General features: G+C 35.9%; 1 protein-coding gene across 2 annotated transcripts in view; it reads right to left on the reverse strand.

Moving 5' to 3' along the window:
• Window positions 1-18,460, reverse strand: part of ARHGAP15 (Rho GTPase activating protein 15) — a 629,043-nt gene that overhangs the window by 504,173 nt on the left and 106,410 nt on the right. For both annotated transcript variants that reach the window (XM_050751741.1, XM_050751742.1), the window contains exon 6: window positions 179-268. In XM_050751741.1, the coding sequence (XP_050607698.1) occupies window positions 179-268 (90 nt within the window). The remainder of the gene's footprint in view (window positions 1-178; window positions 269-18,460) is intronic.

Raw genomic sequence — 18,460 nt, forward strand, 5'->3', positions numbered from 1 at the left:
CAGAAAAACAACCAAAAAACCAAAAATTCAACTGGGAAGAGGAGTCACCTTTCATGACCTTCAGACAACTAGTTCTTGTACATGAACACATCACAAGAAGGTAGTCTTATTTTAGTTACCCAAGAGAACTCAGATTTAGAGAGAACAGGAATAAATTGAATATATGTAACATTCTTACCTGAAAGACATTCTTTCTGCTCGATTTTTCCTTGGCCCATTCTATGTGTGCTCCACACAAATCCACACTTTCTGGTTTGTGCCCAGTTTTCTGTAAACACAAAAATGAAATAAGAATAAAAGGATGCAACATTATAGATGGATGTCAGAGAAATAGGAGTTTTTTAGTTAGTAGCTATACATATTTATGATATAATGCCTTTGTTGTTTTCCCCAGGGGAAACCTAATTTGTAGAATTTTTATTTGGGACCTGATATTTTTAAATGTCTAAAATTAAAGACCTATTTTTAAAATTATTTAATTAACTGTAGACCATAGGAAAAATTAATATCTAGAATACTGATATGTTGAGATGGTATTCTTTAGTAATTTAAGAATAATAAGTTTTAAAATCTGTTATTTAGTAATATGGAATATTGCTCTTCAATCGCTAAAGTAACATAAAAGCATGTTAAGTTATATTACTTTTAGACCTAACAGTAAAAGAAAAAATTGATAAATCATAATGCAATGCAAAAAACTGTTAGAGTTTTAGCTTTGTGACTACAGTAAAGTTGCTTAGAATCTGACTACATCATCTAGAAAATTGAGCAGGTGGATTAATCTCAAAGTCCCCTTGCAGGTTTGTTTCACATATTAGCAAATTCAATAACATATTTATTAAGTGTCAACTATGCCTTTTAGAAATTCACTTTTCAGACTTTAAGACTATATACATAAATATAATTTCATTTAGTAAATTTGACTTAGACAAAATAGATTATAATGTGTGCTTCCTACTACACAATTATAACGTGGGTATTACTTAAAAGATGTTTTTTATTTCAATAATTCACAATAATCACTCATATTTGTCTTTTCATATTTTCACTTGATTCAAGTTAATCATCCTTATACAACTTTGCATTTGCATACCTCCATACCACCAATTATTTTTTAAAATGTTTAGCAGTTTGGAGAATTTCTTTACTATTTTTTCAAGAAGTTTCTCCATAGATAAATTTTCTAGATTTCTCTATACATTCGATACTTTTCTCAAGTCATTGTCCATAAAATACTTTAGTATATGAAGCTTATAATATTTTTAGACAATGTTTTTAACATTATGAACATTACGATAAAACATGAAATTATGAAAGAATGGTAAATATATTTTAAAAACATTCTGTCCACATTTGTTGCCTCTTAGCCATTATATCCAATTCTATAAGTTTAACATAAATAGACTTTTTCAGAAGCCAGATATTTGTCTTTTAACGGTAAATTACGAGGTTTCTGGCAACTGATTTTTTTTTTTTTTTTGGAAACATTGTATAACTCTCCTACAGGATAAACTAGCAGGCAGGATAGAATTTGATAGCATAACTACCTTTTTTGTTGTTATTATTTAGGAACCTCTGGAGAAACCCATCAAGAGATTTGGATCAGTGTAAAGTTTTTACTGGTTCACCCACACTCTGCCACCCAGGTGATCACTATTTTAGAAGATTTCAAAGCATGATAGTGGTGTTCTTTATGAAGTGATTTATGACGTAGAAAAATTAGCAACATGTTTCTTATAGATTTAATTAAATTAGGGGATACTCAGAGCCAACAAAAATAATCATTAAGAGTATGTAACAAAATGGTTTATTTTTCCCATACAGTCAAGTCAGGGGAAAATAAAAAGGTATAATTATTTTAAGAGCACTTTTTATGTTCCAGGTACTTACCTAAGTACTTTACAACAATTAGTAATAATTTGTTTAGTATATAACCTCTGTATCATAGAGAGTTTGTGGGTAATTATACAGAAGCCTAAGGCTAATATGAGGAAGATTCAGTATTTTCCTTGCCTCTGGAGCTCTAGGGCCCAGCACAGTGGCTAACACATTGACACAAAATAAGTGTGCAATAAATGTTAACCAAATGATTCTGTGAAATCTTACACTCACAACTTTATGAGGTAGGCATTATCATCACTAAGTTATAAGTAAGAAAACCTGCCAGAATGGTTAGGTCAATTTCTTCAAGGTTACCCAGCTAGGAAAGGAGTGGCCAGGCTTTAGATCCAAGCAGTGTCACTGCACAGAGAGTTCTTAACCATGATGCAGCCCTTAAAAATTGAATATACACTGTGATCATATGCTAAAAACATGTAAGAATTTGGGAAAAGCTATGGCTTTCTCACTAGACTCCAGAATAGACATATTCATCTTGTTTTTGTCCTTCTCTGTTAAACTTGATCTTGCCGTAGGTCCTTTACACCACCTGTTTACCTGGAATACCTCCCAATCTTCACACGGCTGGCTCCTTCTTATCCTTCAGTTCCCAGTTAAATGTCACCTTGTCAGAGGTCTTCCTTGACCGTCTTATATATAAAAGAGCTGTACTCCAGTACTCCTGGTTACTCTCCATCCCACTACTTATTTTAATTTCACTGCAGCCCTCCTCCTAACTGAAATTAACATATATATTTTTATATGCTGACTGTCTGTGTTTCCCCCACCAGAATTAAGCTCCCTGAGCTAGGGCCTTGTTTGCCTTTCCCTCGACTGTTTTTCCCAATGTATGGAACAGTGCCTGGCACATAGTTGTTGTTCAATGAATATTTGCTGAATTCATGAATGAAGGAAAAATACCAAAATGCAACTAGCTTTTGTGCTTTGGAAGGAAGACTTAAGTGTCTCAAAATTCCCAATTTTACAGCAATTAAGATTTGTATTTTTTTAATGGTTAAGCAGTCTTTGGTTTGTGATTTGGAAAAGTGAGAAACGGTTTAATGGACTCATATTTGGATTGAATGTGATATTACACACTCAATTAACATTTATTGCACACCTACTATGTGTCAATGTGTTACCCACTGTGCTGGGATCCCTGAACTCCAGGGATAAGGGAGATACTGACTCTTCCTTGAAAAAATCTCACATTAGCTTTAGATTTCTGTATAATTATCTACAAACTCCATATGCTATAGGGCTAAAGGAAACCTGTGGGTAAAAACAGTCTAAGCTTTTACAGTTTTCTCATCATCTAGCTTTGTCAATCTCAAAACGTTCTCATCAGTATCTGTTGTGCTAAATCCTTATTAACCCCAATAGGACTGAGGTTCAAGAGGCCAAAGATGAGACCCAGAACCAGCAAACAAGATATGGGATTTTACGAAGGGTTTACCTATCAGGGAAAGAGGCCAGTGGTGCCAGGTTGGACAGGAGAACCATCTCATGTACAGGAATACACCAGTGGCAGCGGGCTGGACAACATAACTACACAGCCCAGCAGCGGAGGGCTGGGCAGGAAAACCACAACCTCTTGCTACCAGCATGCAGTTTATATAGTATTTTGACTTCACACCCTCCCTTTAAGGACCTCCACCTGGCAACCTTCATCCACCGCACCCCAAACCTCAGAGCCTCATTCACCTGTGTGGCCTGTGATCCACGAGACTGGATGAGGGCTCAGGTGTTTCTCATGGACAAAGAACGAATTTCCAGGTTAGCTGTTCCTGGATTCCCTAGCTTGAAACACACGTTCAGGTGTGTCTGTCATAGAGGGTCATTCCAAGGAGATTCTTAATCTATTGCTATCAGGTGTGTTTACCCTACAGCTTCCTAAGGCAAATCTCACAGCACCTGGCATGGGTTTATCACAATCCAACTCCTGTCCGTGGCTATCCTCTCCAGGACCTTGCCCAGTCTCTTGCATTACTTCCAATCTCACTGCTTCACCTTGTCTCCACTTCAGTGATTTTCATTCTGCTGCTCATCTGACAGATTCCATTTTTGGAGATTTTCTTACCCCCACCCTGTTATGTGTGTTTCTGATGCTATTAAAATAATCGACCTTTGTGCAATCTCCCAGTCTCTGAATTCCTTCCTGGCTTCACTTCCTTTCATGTCCAGGCTTATATTCCTGATTCCACAGTTACTTCAACCACCCCCTCCACCTGCCTTATCCTCCAAGGATATCACTCTCATCTGCTTGCCACTCCATAATATTCCTCATATCCCCGAATACTGGAGAAATAACTTTTGACTACTTAGGGTAGCAATATTACAAATAATGTCTACCTTCTTCAGCTGGGCCTTTGACTCTGCTTAGCAAACTTTGTATGTGTTCCTAGTCACTTTCTCTTCTTCCTCTTGACACTGCTCTCTGAAAGCTTCAACCCTTATAAGTCCACCCCACGAAATGGTTTGTTCCGACTTCATGGAGATCATAGCCCTTGTGTTAGAACAGTCACAACTCTTCCCACTTTCATACTTAGTCTGTGTAATCCAAATAAACAAACGAATATAAAGTTTAATGATAGCTTCCTCTATTGCACTCTGAAACCTTAATATTGATTTCTCATTTACTTCTTACAACAATCTTGTGAAAATATTACCAGTGCTTTCAACTTACACATGAAGAAACCTAAGCAGAGAGTGGCCAAGTGCCTGACATGAGATCATGTACTTAGAAAGTGCCTGAGTTGATATGAATTTACTTTTATCAGATTCCAAGTTCTAGGGTTTTGATCACAATGGAATCCATGGCCTCTCCTCCACACTCATCTTTTTCTCCTACTAGTTCACCCACCTAAAAATCAACATCTTTTTCAGGACCAAGAATAATAATTCACATTTTCTATTTTTTTCCTTGAGTCATCATTTCCCACTTTGTCTTCTGGCCCCAGAATTCTGGGGCTGTGACTGGCCCATCTGTCTAATAAACAACCATACCTTGGCAGGACAGTGGCCTCTGTGAGTGTCAAATTACCTGACCTGTCAGTACCATAAAGCACAGAAAGGACTCGCAAGGCATGTCCTGCTTTGCCTCAGAGGAAGAGCTACTCCTTCTGCCCAAGGATTATTTGTCTCTAGTTCCTAATTTCATCCAGTCTTGTCCCTCATTTCCGGAGCTGTCCAATAATAAGAATTTCACATTTCCTTCTACTTTCTCCCTCTCAAATAGATTATATCTTCAGCCTCTAACCATGTTCATCACCCCTGTTTATAAAGAAAAAAATAGAAGAAAAGCAAGCATCAACTCCACACCCTCACTTTTTCTCAATCTCACTTATTTCCTTTCCATTACTGCCAGATTCATCCTTCTCCTCAGTTCATGTTCTCTGTTTTCCCAGACTCCATTCTCTTCTTCAACACTGTAGTATGATGTTTACTTCCTTCTTTGACTTTTCTAAAATGTCTTAACCATTAAGGTCAACAAAAACAATCTGATGCCTTGTTTCCCATCTGCATCTGACTTGAACTCTGCACTCTTAGATTCTGTTGGCCCTTCTCCTTAGAGCCCTCTTGTTTCTTGGCTATGGAAGCATTTTTTTCTCTAAATTCTTCTTTCACCTTTTATACTCTTCCCTTTCAGTTTCTTCTACTGACTCCTCTTCCTCTTCCCACTTTCTAAATGTTGGTAACCCCAGGTTTAGCGTTCTAGGCCCTCATCATTTCTCCTCACTCATGCGATTCCTATGGGTTTTGGTCTTGCCCCTAGTCTTGCCCCATCCCCTGCCATATGTTGACCCCTCGATGGGTGCCTCTGGCCCCCAGCTCACTCTGATGTGTCAGAATTATATTTTCTACACTATCATGAGAGTGTAGCACAGACACCTCAGTGAAATCATTATCTTCTTCTCCCACCTGCCTCCTTTTCTCTATCGCTTGTCTTACTTAATAATCCCTTCACTCTCTTCGCCTGAAAGTTTCTTAACTCCCTCCTTTCTTTCACCATCCATAATCAAAAGGCACAAAGTCTCAAATTCTGGAATTAGTTCCTTTTTCTCCATCTCATGACCCTAACCTCAGTAGAGTTCTTATTTTCTCTCACCAGAATTCTTCTACCTCTTGCCTCTGTGGCCAAAAACCCTTGCAATACATTCTCTGTATTTTGACCTTTTTTCCCCTCAAAGACACAAACCTCACATTGTGAAACATTTATCTATGGGGTAGTGTCCAAATCCTTTGGTAAGGTATACGAGCTCCTTTCTGTCCTCCTCCAACCATCCCTCTCGGTTCTATGCATTCTCCCATTCTTCTCCACACCAGCTATGCTACATCCATGGCAGTTTCCAAAATGCAATGTGTTTTCACAACGCCAGACATTTGGGATTTGAGTATGCATTCATTCTTTTCATCTGAAATACATTTATCTCTCTCTTCAATCTACCCTGCTTGCCTGCCATCTGCCGTAATCTTGCTCATTTTCAAGACACAAGTTAAAAAAATAAAAATATCCACGGGGAGAATTTCGCCTCTGCAGGTAGTCACTTACTCCTTCCACCATTTCTCCTATTTGAAACATACTGTGTTACAACTCTTGTTAGTCACACATTGCTACTCCTTTTTGGTGTGTTTTTTCCCCCTAGCTATCCAGTAAGAGAAGGGGGTTTGTCTTATGGTTCTTTATTCTTCCAGAATCTAGCAAAGTGGCCCCAAATAAGTGTTCAACAGATATTTGTGAACTATTGAAATAATTGAGGAACTGTATAGAGAATGACAATGGAAAATATCGGGGTTGATTCCAATGCATTAACAAATAAAAATAAATAATACATCTCAGAATGACAGTTTACAAAGAAAGAAGTATGTAGGTGGGTACAGGATAATATTTCCATTTTATACCGACTTTAAGAACTGATCATCTGGTACAATCAAAGTTAATAGAGATTTGGGGTGAATTCAAAAGTATGACAGAAAAAAAACAAAGTTATTGGTAATAATAAATATATTCGCTTTAAAAAGAGAAAACTAGAATAAATAGCTTGAGGATTGTGTAAAAATTGTCCTAATAAGTAGTTCATTTTCACAAAGCTACAGCAGAAAGACCTATGCCTGAAGAACTGTTTTAGGGAATAGAGATTATTAGAAGAAAAACTTCTCAGTATTTAAATGTTAAATATTGGAATAAGTAGTTCAGTAAAGTTGTAGAATTTATTTGGAAGACAATCAAGATTTTATTCAAGAAGCCTGAAATTAAAGAATCCTTTAATAGAAAACATATTTCTGATTCTACAGCTATAAAACACAAGAAAAAGTCTGCTAATGAACAGCACGATGCCAATGGATCATATTGTACATCATTATAAAAATACACTTTTTTAAAAATGACTAAATATGAATTTAAATCTAAGAATGTACACACCATATCTCTTCTGGGGTGAACTTAGAATAGAAATAACTGATTTTTAAAATATTTAAATAGAATTATTTAAGAGTTACTGCTTTTGGACAATAAAACATAAAAGCTTCTTTTTTAGAGGAATGTGAAGTCATTAAAAATTGACCCTAGGTCTCTCGCACTTCTGATTTTTATTATTCTCTTCGTCTATCTTCACCATTTCCCAATAACAGCTAACAGAGTATTTTCTCTGTAATATTTTTTTCTCCGACTTAGATTAAACCTGTGGGATTAAGTTTCCCATTTTTCTTTATGGGATATTTGGGGTCCATAGTCTTTTAATGTATATTAAGAAAATATCAAAGGCCAGATGCTCTTTAGCTTGATGATAGCTTCCATGATGAAGATTGGGCATATACGCAGGCCACAAATCATTTGACCGCACAGCCTTATACCCTTATTACTAGATGTGGTTCAAAAAGAGAGACAAAGCTCAGATTTTATGAAATAGGTTATTAGCGCCATTTTTTATTTTGGATTAATTGCTATTCCAGAATATAGACTCAGATTGTCCTTATCATTTTGAAACACGAAACACAAAATCTGTTTAGAGGAATTAAGTTTTATCACATAACTGGTTTTGATTCTGGAAAATTGTTCATGGAGGAGGATAAAACTCATTTATATATTCTCATTTGGGCAAAATGATTCAGGAAAGAGGACTGAATGGATACCTGATCTTATTAATGTCTAAAGTATGGCCCCTGTCAACATAAAAGAGGACACTTTGATTATAAGATGTGAGTTTTATGTATATGAATATAAATGATGTTAATAATAACAGAAATTGTTTCTACAGTGAAATTTCTCAGTATATTACATGACCAAATCAAACCACATTTTCAGAAAAATAAACCTTCGTTAGTGATTGTGGGCACGAGACTGTTATGTGCTTTTTGTTTGTTTTTGAGGAGAAAGTATTCTATACTTTTCAAGAAATGAGCACCTATTGCATTTGTTTCTGAATCAAAATCTTGCTGGAATAAATATAATCGCTTCTACTTAGTTTATTTTGTTCTCAACTGATACAGTTTTACATTTACATTATATTAAAAAGGTAATTTATTTCTGCAAGGTGAATAGCTTGGGTACACTTTTGATGTCTCAGGTGCCGCCTCAGAGTTTCCCCTTAGACTGTCATCCACTCAGTCAACCTCAGCTGTCCCTGTAGATGACCATCTCTGCCTGGGCAATGCAGTCCACCTCTTGAGAATGACCAGTCACCTTCTTGGAATGCCAGACTTCCCCCCCAAAGGCTGCCAGATTATAGAGAGGCCTTTGGCTCCTTCCACTACTTCCTACTTTAGATGAAATGCCACTTTGCAGGGTGTGGGACCTGACTTTCTGAGTAGCCTCCCAAGGCTGAGGCAGGTCCAACTGATGCAGGCAAGTGAAGACTCTCGGTGGTGAAATTTAACCAAAAGTTCAGGAAATGGGAAAAGTGCAGGAAATGGGAAGAAATATGGGAGATAAATTCCTTTTCCTTCTTCTGCTCCCTTCCTCCCATAGATTGGTTTAAGCTTTCACCAGTGTACTTGCAGCCCCTTTTCTCTCTGTCTCTTTGAAGCTCATTGTAGAGGGGAGCCAACGTGGTAACATCCCTGTACCACTCCCCATCATTTCTGGCCTGACTTCCTTTTCACTTCACTCTCTGTGTCCTGGATTTGTACCTCCCAAATAAAGCCTGGCTCTTAATTCAGGCTTTGTCTTCCAGAAAACCAGGATTGAGACAACTGATGTTGCTCTCACTATGGCAGAGGCAAATTGCTCTCCACCAAAATGTGTGCTGTGGTCCCTCTTCAAGCACCTTTAGTTGTCACTGGGAGCCAGTTCGCCAGCTGAAGGCTTTATTTCCAGCCCTATTTGCATCAGAATGTGGCCAATTATTCATTCTTACCACTGGAATGTGAGCAAAAAGACTTCTAGGCACATGCAGATCTTTCCCACATTCTCCCTTTACCCTTCCCTCATCCTAACGACCGTACTCTATTGCTTCACGTAATAATAACGACAATGATAAATACAATTAAGATTTATTATGTTTGTCTGTGACAGGCACATTGCATCAATTTTCTCACGTGTGGTTCTATGAGATAGTCACCTTTGTTAATCTCATATTGCAGTTGAGATAGCCAAGAAATATGTGAAAATAAAGTTATCATTAACATTTGAAAATAAACTAGAGCAGCAAGTAAAACATTAACCTGGGATTCCTAGCCCAGGTGATCTGACTTGAAAGCCCCTGTTTCTACCTAATGTGATACTGCTTCTCAGAGCATTTCAATTTAGTAGTGAATTTTTAAGAAAGACTATACATATACTCTATAAATTAAAAAATGTACTGTGGGGTGAAAGCTAATTTTATCTTAGAGAAATGCAAGCTCCAAAACAGATGCATTTCATTGACCAAAATGATAAACCACAGAGAGACAAGCTTCATAATTAAAATAGTTTTCTGAGAGAGCCTAAGGTGAGGTTTATTGAGGGACAGTAAGCTCTGATCCATTTATAAAGAATCCTGTCAATTTCATGGATTTTTTGCGGTTATTAAAAATTATGTAAGATACAGAATTTATTATAGTTAATGGCCAAAACTTGAAAAAAATATAACCAGAGAACATGGCTTCATTTATAGCAATATCGATCACTTGATTTTTTTTCCTTACAAAGTTTACATTAATAAAACACGGGACTTTAATTTCCTTTTTTTCTTCTCTGTATTTCCATCTCTACCCATTATCCTCCAGATTTTGAACTGTAACTTGTTTTTTCTAATCATTAAATGTATGATGAGGCCATATGATGGTGCAATCTACAGCTATACTAACATACTGCATCAATGATAACCATGCTGATGTGGCAAGAATACTACTCTTATGAGAATTAAATGATTAAACAGAGATTTTAAAATGCCTTCATTAGTCTAAGGCTGATAGATCTTTTGTTTGCCCCTCCATTTTTTCATGATCTTCTTAAGCAGGGGTCTGAATAAGGGCTCAATACTCACTCTACAAAGATAAAATCATTCCATATTCATTTTGCACGGAATACTCAATAATTCATGAATAGCTTTCTGATTGAAACTATTTTCATCTTTTTGCTAAATCACATCATTTTCCCTCCATAAATAAGTTCATTTTGTTGTTAAAGTCATACTACAGTGAATGAGCATTAGATATATTGCATTATTTAATTAATGTGTGTGTTCATTACTCATATTGAAAGTAAACAATATTTTGTAAAAGTAAACAAATTATTATTTATTTTATTTTTTATTTTTTTTTTTTAGAGACAGAGTCTCATTCTATTGCCTAGGCTATAGTGCAGTGACTTAATCATAGCTCACTGCAGCCTCAAACACCTGGGTTTAAGTGATCCTCCTGCTTCGGCCTCCCAAGTAGCTGGACTTATAGGTGCATGACCATCATGTATGGCTATTTTTTTTTTTTTTTTTTTTTTTTTTTTGGACAGAGAGTCTCACTCTATCACCCAGGTTGGAGGGCAGTGATGGGATCTTGGCTCACTGCAACCACCACCTCCTGGGTTCAAGCAATTTTTGTGCCTCAGCCTCCTAAGTAGCTCAGGTTACAGGTGTGCGCCGCCACACCCAACTCCTTTTTGTATTTTTAGTAGAGATGGGGTTTCTCCATGTTGAACAGGCTAGTCTCAAACTCCTGACCTCAGATGATCCACCTGCCTTGGGCTCCCGAAGTACTGGGATTATAAGCGTGGGCCACCACACCCAACTAATTTTTTAAAATAACTTTTGTAGAGACAGGGTCTCAATATGTGGGCCAGGCTGAAAACCAATTATTTTGATGAGGCCTTTTATGTTGCCCATTTTTGCTTCCAAGGTTATGGCTGAATGAGTGGTTTGGAAAAGTTAATAGTTCCTTAAATGACTTAGAAAAGTTTTCTGTTTTTAAAAGTAAAATTTTTATAACATCAAACTCATAGAAGCAGAGAGCAGAATAGTACTTACCAGGGCCTGGGGGTTTGTGGGAAAGGTATGGGGAGATGTTGCTCAAAGTGTACAAAATTTCTATTAGACAAGAAAAATAAATTCTAGAGATCCATTGTACAGCATAGTAACTGTAGTTAATAATAATATCCTATATACTTAAAAATCACTGATTATATTTTAAATATTTTCATCACACACAAAAAATGAGGTAATGGATATATTAATAGCTTGATTTAATCATTCCACAATGTATACATGCACCAAAACATCACATTGTACCTTTTAAAAATACATTTTTTTTCTTCCACTTTTAGGTTCAGGGATACATGTGCAGGATGTGCAGGTTTGTTACATAGCTAAACGTGTGCCATGGTGGTTTGCTGCACAGATCATCCCATCACCAAGGTATTAAGCTCAGCATCCATTAGCTATTCTTCCTGATGCTGTGCCTCTCCCCACCACCCCCTCCAACAGGCCCCAGTATTTGTTGTTCCCCACACTCTGTCCATGTGTTCTCATCATTCAGCTCCCACTTATAAGTGTGTTTTTCTCTTCCTGTGTTAGTTTGCTAAGGATAATGACTTCCACTCCATCCATGTCCCTGCAAAGGTCATGATCTTGTTCCTTTTAATAGCTGCACAGTATTCCATGGTCTATATGTACCACATTTTCTTAATCCAGTCTATCATTGATAGGCATTTAGGTTGACTCCATGTCTTTGCTATTGTAAACAGTGCTGCAATGAACATACACGTGCATGTATCTTTATTGTAGAATGATTTGTATTCCTTTGGGTATATACTCAGTAATGGGATTGCTGGGTCAAATGATATTTCTGCCTCTAGGTCTTTGAGGAATCACCACAGTGTCTTCCACAATGATTAAATTAATTTACACTCCCATCAACAGTGTAAAAGTGTTCCTTTTTCTCTGTAACCTCACCAGCACCTGTTCTTTTTGACTTTTTAGTAATTGCCATTCTGACTGGTGCGAGATGGTATCTCATTGGGGTTTTAATCTGCATTTATCTAATGATCAGTGATGTTGAGCTTTTTTTATATGTTTTTTGGCTGCATGTATGTCTTCTTTTAAGAAGTGTCTGTTCATATCCTTTGCCTACTTTTTAATGGGGTTGTTTATTTTTTTCTTGTACATTTGTTTAAGTTCCTTATAGACTCTGGATATTAGAACTTTGTCAGATGAATAGATTGCAAATTTTTTCTTCCATTCCGAAAGTTGTCTGTTCACTCTGATGATAGTTACTTTTGCTGTGCAAAAGCTCTTTAGTTTAATTAGATCCCATTTGTCACTATTTGCTTCTGTTGCAATTGCTTTTGGCATTTTCATCATAAAATCTTTGTCTGTGCCTATGTCCTGAATGGTATTGTCTAGATTTCATTCTAGGGTTTTTATAGTTTATTTAATAAATGGTGCCGGGGGAACTGGCTTAACCATGTGCCCAAAATTGAAACTGGACCCCTTCCTTACACCATATACAAAAATTAACTCAAGATGGATTAAAGACTTAAACGTAAAATGCCAAAATATAATTTTTAAAAAGTAAAAATTGCCAGTTGTTGGCTCTGATTAAAAATACATATTAGTACAATGTAAAATAAAAAACGTAAGAGTAACAAAAAAGTCCCTTACACTACCAACATATAGGCTTTCTATTGAATATACTGGCTTTAGAACCACACAATTTTAGGAGGAAAATATTCCCTAAAATGTTTACAATGTTTTCGAATTTATATCAAAAGTGACACTAAATTTTCTGAGCAGTATGTGATGAATACAATAGAAACAGTGGCTCTCATCCACCCAATTGATGAGAATGAGTTCCACAGCATCTGATTGTTAGTAGAAAAACTTTACACAATGCATTTGTTTAAGTAGGGTGTGACACTAAACAGATATTCTGGAGTCAGATGAAAACATCACTAGGTTTGCAACCGTTGCTCACTGAGATGGTGACACACCTAGTTCTTGGGACAGCATGTTTTTAGCTCTCCTTAGATGAATAGCTCTGCTTGTTCTCTTTGCACTAGAACTTCTTTAGAAATGACCATACTGTTGGAGGTCAGAGACATATGAGAATATCAAAATATTTTGTCAGTGAAAAGATGTCCTGTGATTTACTAAATGCATTGAGCCAAAATGATGACAAACAGCCGTTTTACAATTTTCTCTGTCGTAAGAGCTCAGGCCTTATTGCTCACATCTATTTGCATAAATTTTTAGAACATGTCTCTCAGATAATTTACCAAGTCCTGCATGTGTTTTTAAATTATACATATACAAAATTAAGACAGACTTAATTTTATAGACAACTGATATATATGTATATGTATATATATATCAGTTGTCTCTCTCTCTCTCTCTCTCTATATATATATATATGTAAATTCCCCAAACATCTGAAAACTCTGAGTCTCTCTTAATTGAGAAATTGAGAATATTTCATATTGGTTACATTGCCTACAGAATGAAATGATCTCTTCTCCCAGTCCTGTTCAAGGTCTTTCATAAACCAGTTCCACACTGACTTTCTAACCAAATTACACTGCTTGCTGTTCCACAATGCTGTTCCTTAACTTAGTTTGAAGCTATTCCTCACTCCCAGGCAACTTATAGAAGAAACACAAAATAGTGTGGACTAGGAAATATTCACTCTAGGCCTCAGGGAACCCCCATTAAAACATTTCAAGAACTGTGACTAGTACACAGTGCATGGAAGAAGGCAAGAGATCAATATACATCTGTAAAATAAATAACAAAAAAGAATTTTCCATATTTCATTATTAATTACTTTCCTATTAGTACATAAAATATCTTTTGCCCCCTTTTACATCAAAATCCTATTCATCCTTCAAAAATGTGCTCAAATGTCACTTCCCCCATGAATATATTTCAAATCCTATCCAAATGGAAGCAATCACACTCTTCTCTGAGTTATCATAAAACAACCCCATGTCTTGTTCATGCCATTTTAGGACAACTACCAACATCCATTTTTTCACTATGCTCAATCTAAGGCCATACTTTCTATTTGTTTCAGTTTGGTTCATTTTTTTATCTTTCAGAGCACCTATCATAGTGACTTAAAAATCTATCATAGTGACTTAAACATAAGAGATGCTCAATAATATTTGATATAATAATCTCAAAAGGTAATATTTGAACAAAAGGAGAGATACGTAAGCTGAACATTATTTGCAATAGTAGTTTCTCTGGAAAAAGACCAGCTATAGCTAAATCTATGGTTCCACAGCATGTTGTCTAATATTTTTTAACACTTTAGTCATGGTTTTGTTATAATAAACCTATATGAAATTATGTCTCTTTTACCATGTTGTGAGTACTTTAAGAGCAGGGATCATATATTATTCATTTGAATATTTCTGTTGCCCCTAAGGTAAGAACAAAACAAAAAGAAAAAAATTATGTGACACCTGGTAGGAGTTGTTAACTGTTGATAGAATAAATGAATGGATGTTCTAAATTGCAGAGCTTCTTCTCTATGATGCAATCCATCAAATGGGTTTTGTTTAACCAGAAATGGAGATTTGCCAAATCCCATGCACATGGTCAGGTGCCTCCCGAACACTTCAAGCAGAAGCTCTAAAATCACAAAGTACAGCAGGTACTTAGGAGTCAAACTGCAAACGAAGTGCTAGAGTCAATTGAAATACTTCACTGATACCAAAATAGGAAAGCGTATCTGAAAAATACAAGGAATGTGAGTCAAGGCCTGAGAAGATAAATCAAACAGACAGCTCCTGATTCTCTAGTACTTCTTTAGCACCAGATGAAACAAACAGTAATGTGGGTGCTTCTGAGGAAAGAGTTTTCACTTGTGCAGTAAATGAGATGAAGATCCTTGAAGAATGAGCATCCTCTCTTGCTTTGGCCCTACAATAGGCCTGGCTCTTTTAAGATACATAACACTGACTAGTACTGCTATTCAGTGTATGTTTGTTAAAATAATAGCCATGACAGATTATTCCAGAATGAAGACACCTGGAGTATGCTAACACAACTCATTAAACTCATTTGTCCCTCATAGCAAATCTCAGGTCATGATACTCTTCTCAATCCTTTTCTTTTATCCTATCTTCAAACCAAACCAAAAATTCATTTCTCTTTGCTGTGCACAGACTCTGCCCATTCTCAGTTTTATGCCATTGTCCATGTTTTTTATCCCCCTGCACTCCCTCCCTGCAAATCTCCACATATTCAAATTATAACTGTCCTTCAAGGCCCAATTCAAATCTTTCACAGATGTGAGCTCCCCTTCTTCAAAATCTCAGGAAAAAAAAAAAAAAAAAAAAAAACCTCTACTATGTTTCTTATTTCATCTCACCCTATTTTTTGGCAGAGATTTTATAAGGCAAAGACTATATCTTGATTATATCTCTATGCCTTATATGTAGCCCTAACGAGCAAGCTGTTCATTGTAGAATTTCAATACATATTCTTATGAAGTCTTTTCCCACCAAGATTTATATAAATAGCACAAACTTGATTAACCAAATGCATACTTAAATTAAAGTGAGGTAGATTGTAATGAGAAGCTATGTTTTTGGATCAACTCTCCCACTGAAAACAATAAAAATGCTGGATAAAATGTTTCTTTTTAAAATTACTCCTTAAAAAATTGAAAATATGAAAAGACAGTGGGACTGCCACCGTAAATATTTTTTAGGGGTGGAAATATGAAGTCAGTGAGGGAAGCTGAATATCAAAGTAACATAACTGCATTTTTCCTGAGGTCATTTGTTTATGCTACACATTTGAGCTTTGGTCAATCAAACCCAGAATAATGGAGCAAGGTCCTGGCCGAAGTGTTATAAAGAATAAGGGAGAACCAATATTAAAGTTGTTGCCTTTCTCCAAACCCAAACAAATATAAAGAAGACTGTTTTGGTAGATGAGCAATGTAAAATAAGAAAATAAGAAAAAATGAGGCACAATCTTGTCCCTGAGAAGTGGCAGGATAGCTACGGCCCTCCTATTATGTAGACATAATTGGAGAGTTTTATACTGTTAATTTAGATTGAGATAGTCAGTCTCTGGGAAGGTCCCAAACCTCACGAGAAAAATCTAAAATAATATGGAGTAGGACACATTTATCCTAGGCCTCAAAGTGCCTCCCATGATAATATTTCAATACCAATGATTAGCACACAGTCAAAGATAACCAGACATACAAGAAAACAAAGCAATATGAGTAAGAACCAGCAGAAACATACTGACACAAATTTAGATGTTAGAATCACAAAATACAGATTATAAAACAACTCTTCCTCCTAGTTACAACAAAATAAAATAGAGTCTTAAAAAATACCTGCAGGAAAAAATTAACTCAATATACATAGTACATTTTTAAAAGAAACAAAATTCTAGAACGAAAAATTACGATAATTGAAATTAAAAGCTTAATGTTCATTATGAAAGGAGAATGAAGAACTGGAAGATACTTAAAGAGAAATTATTTGCATTGCAGCTCAGAAAGACAAAAATATAAGAAAAATAAGAGTGTAAGGCATTTAGAGAATACAGTGAGAAATTTAACATGAGTTTAATTGAAGGTTTAGAAGGAGATGAGAGAGGGAATATAAAAGGGGCTACATTTGAAAAGATAGCCATTGGGCCTGGTGCGGTGGCTGACACCTGTAATCCCAGCACTTTGGTTGGCTGAGGCAGGTGTATCACTTGAGGTCAGGAGGTCAAGACCAGCCTGGCCAACATGGTGAACCCCTATCTCTACTAAATATACCAAAATTAGCCAAGAATTGTGGTGCATGTTTGTAATCCCAGCTACTCTGGGGGCTGAGGCTGAAAATTGCTTGAACATAGAAGGCAGAGGTTGTAGGGAGCCAAGATCATGCCACTGCACTCTAGCCTAGGTGACAGAGTGAGACTTTGTCTCCAAAAAAAAAAAAAATAGCTACTGGAAATTTTCTGAAATATATTAATGATAGCAATAAATAATTTTAAGAAGCATAACAATCCAGGCAGGAAAAATGAAAAGAAACTGACATCTGTATGCATCATGGTGAAACTGTAGAAAAACAAAGGTAATGAGAAAAATATTATGAGCAATCAGAAAAGAGCAGTTATATTAACAGGTGATTTGGTTGTAAGAGTGGAAAACAGAAGACAGTGTGATGATATTTTTGACATGCTGACTGAAAATGACTACCAACTAAAAATTCTATATTCAAAGAGAATATATATTTCTAGGATGAGGGAGAAATAGAGATTTTTTTCAAAATAAGCAGACTACGAGATAGATTGTCCCTGCAAGACCCTTAGCACAGGAATTTCTCAGAATATATTTCAAGCAGAAGAAAAAGTGATCCTAGAAAGCAAGTCCAAGGTTCATGGAGAAATAAATAGCAAAGAATGCACCAAATATTAGGCAAATGTAAACAAACATTGACTCCATAAAAGAGAATAATAATGTCTAGTGGTATTTAAAAAATTAAAACACCAGATGGTAATAACATATACATTGAGAAAGGGATAAATTGATTAAAAATATTCTAAGGTAATATCTTAGTAGAAGGTAAAGGATCTCACACTAGCTTTATTTGTTGATAAGTACTAATGCTGTAATGCTAAGTTAACTGTACTAACAGAACAGAAACAAAGTGCATCCTCCCAAACTAGTAAAGAAAAAAATGGAATGATAAAAATATTAAAGGACAGAAAAAGCAATAAATACTTAGTGAAAGAAACAAGAAACAAATGAAACATACCTAGAATTCCCTTTATATGAATTAAAAAACACCTAAATTATATTTTTAAGGTATATAGCTATAGGTGGGAAAATAATGAAAGGCAACAAAATAATGACTAACACGCAGGTTCGTGGCTAACTCCAGAGAAGGGAAGAGGCTATGATGACAAAGGGACAACTGATAGGGGTTGGGGCTTCTAAAGGGCTGGCAGGGTCTATACCTCGTCCTGGGTGGTGCTTATGTAGGTGATTGATTAATACCTATTAAAAATACACATAGATGTTTTATACATTTTACTTAAAATGGTTTCTGCATTATTTTATAATATTTTAAAGATTTTAAGTGAGTTATACATAAAAATACATTAAAAAATACGAGAATACGAACACCATCCTTTCCTTCATAATTCAGGAA

This window comes from Macaca thibetana, chromosome 12, assembly GCF_024542745.1.
Source record: "Macaca thibetana thibetana isolate TM-01 chromosome 12, ASM2454274v1, whole genome shotgun sequence".
In the NCBI taxonomy this organism is placed as follows: domain Eukaryota; kingdom Metazoa; phylum Chordata; class Mammalia; order Primates; family Cercopithecidae; genus Macaca; species Macaca thibetana.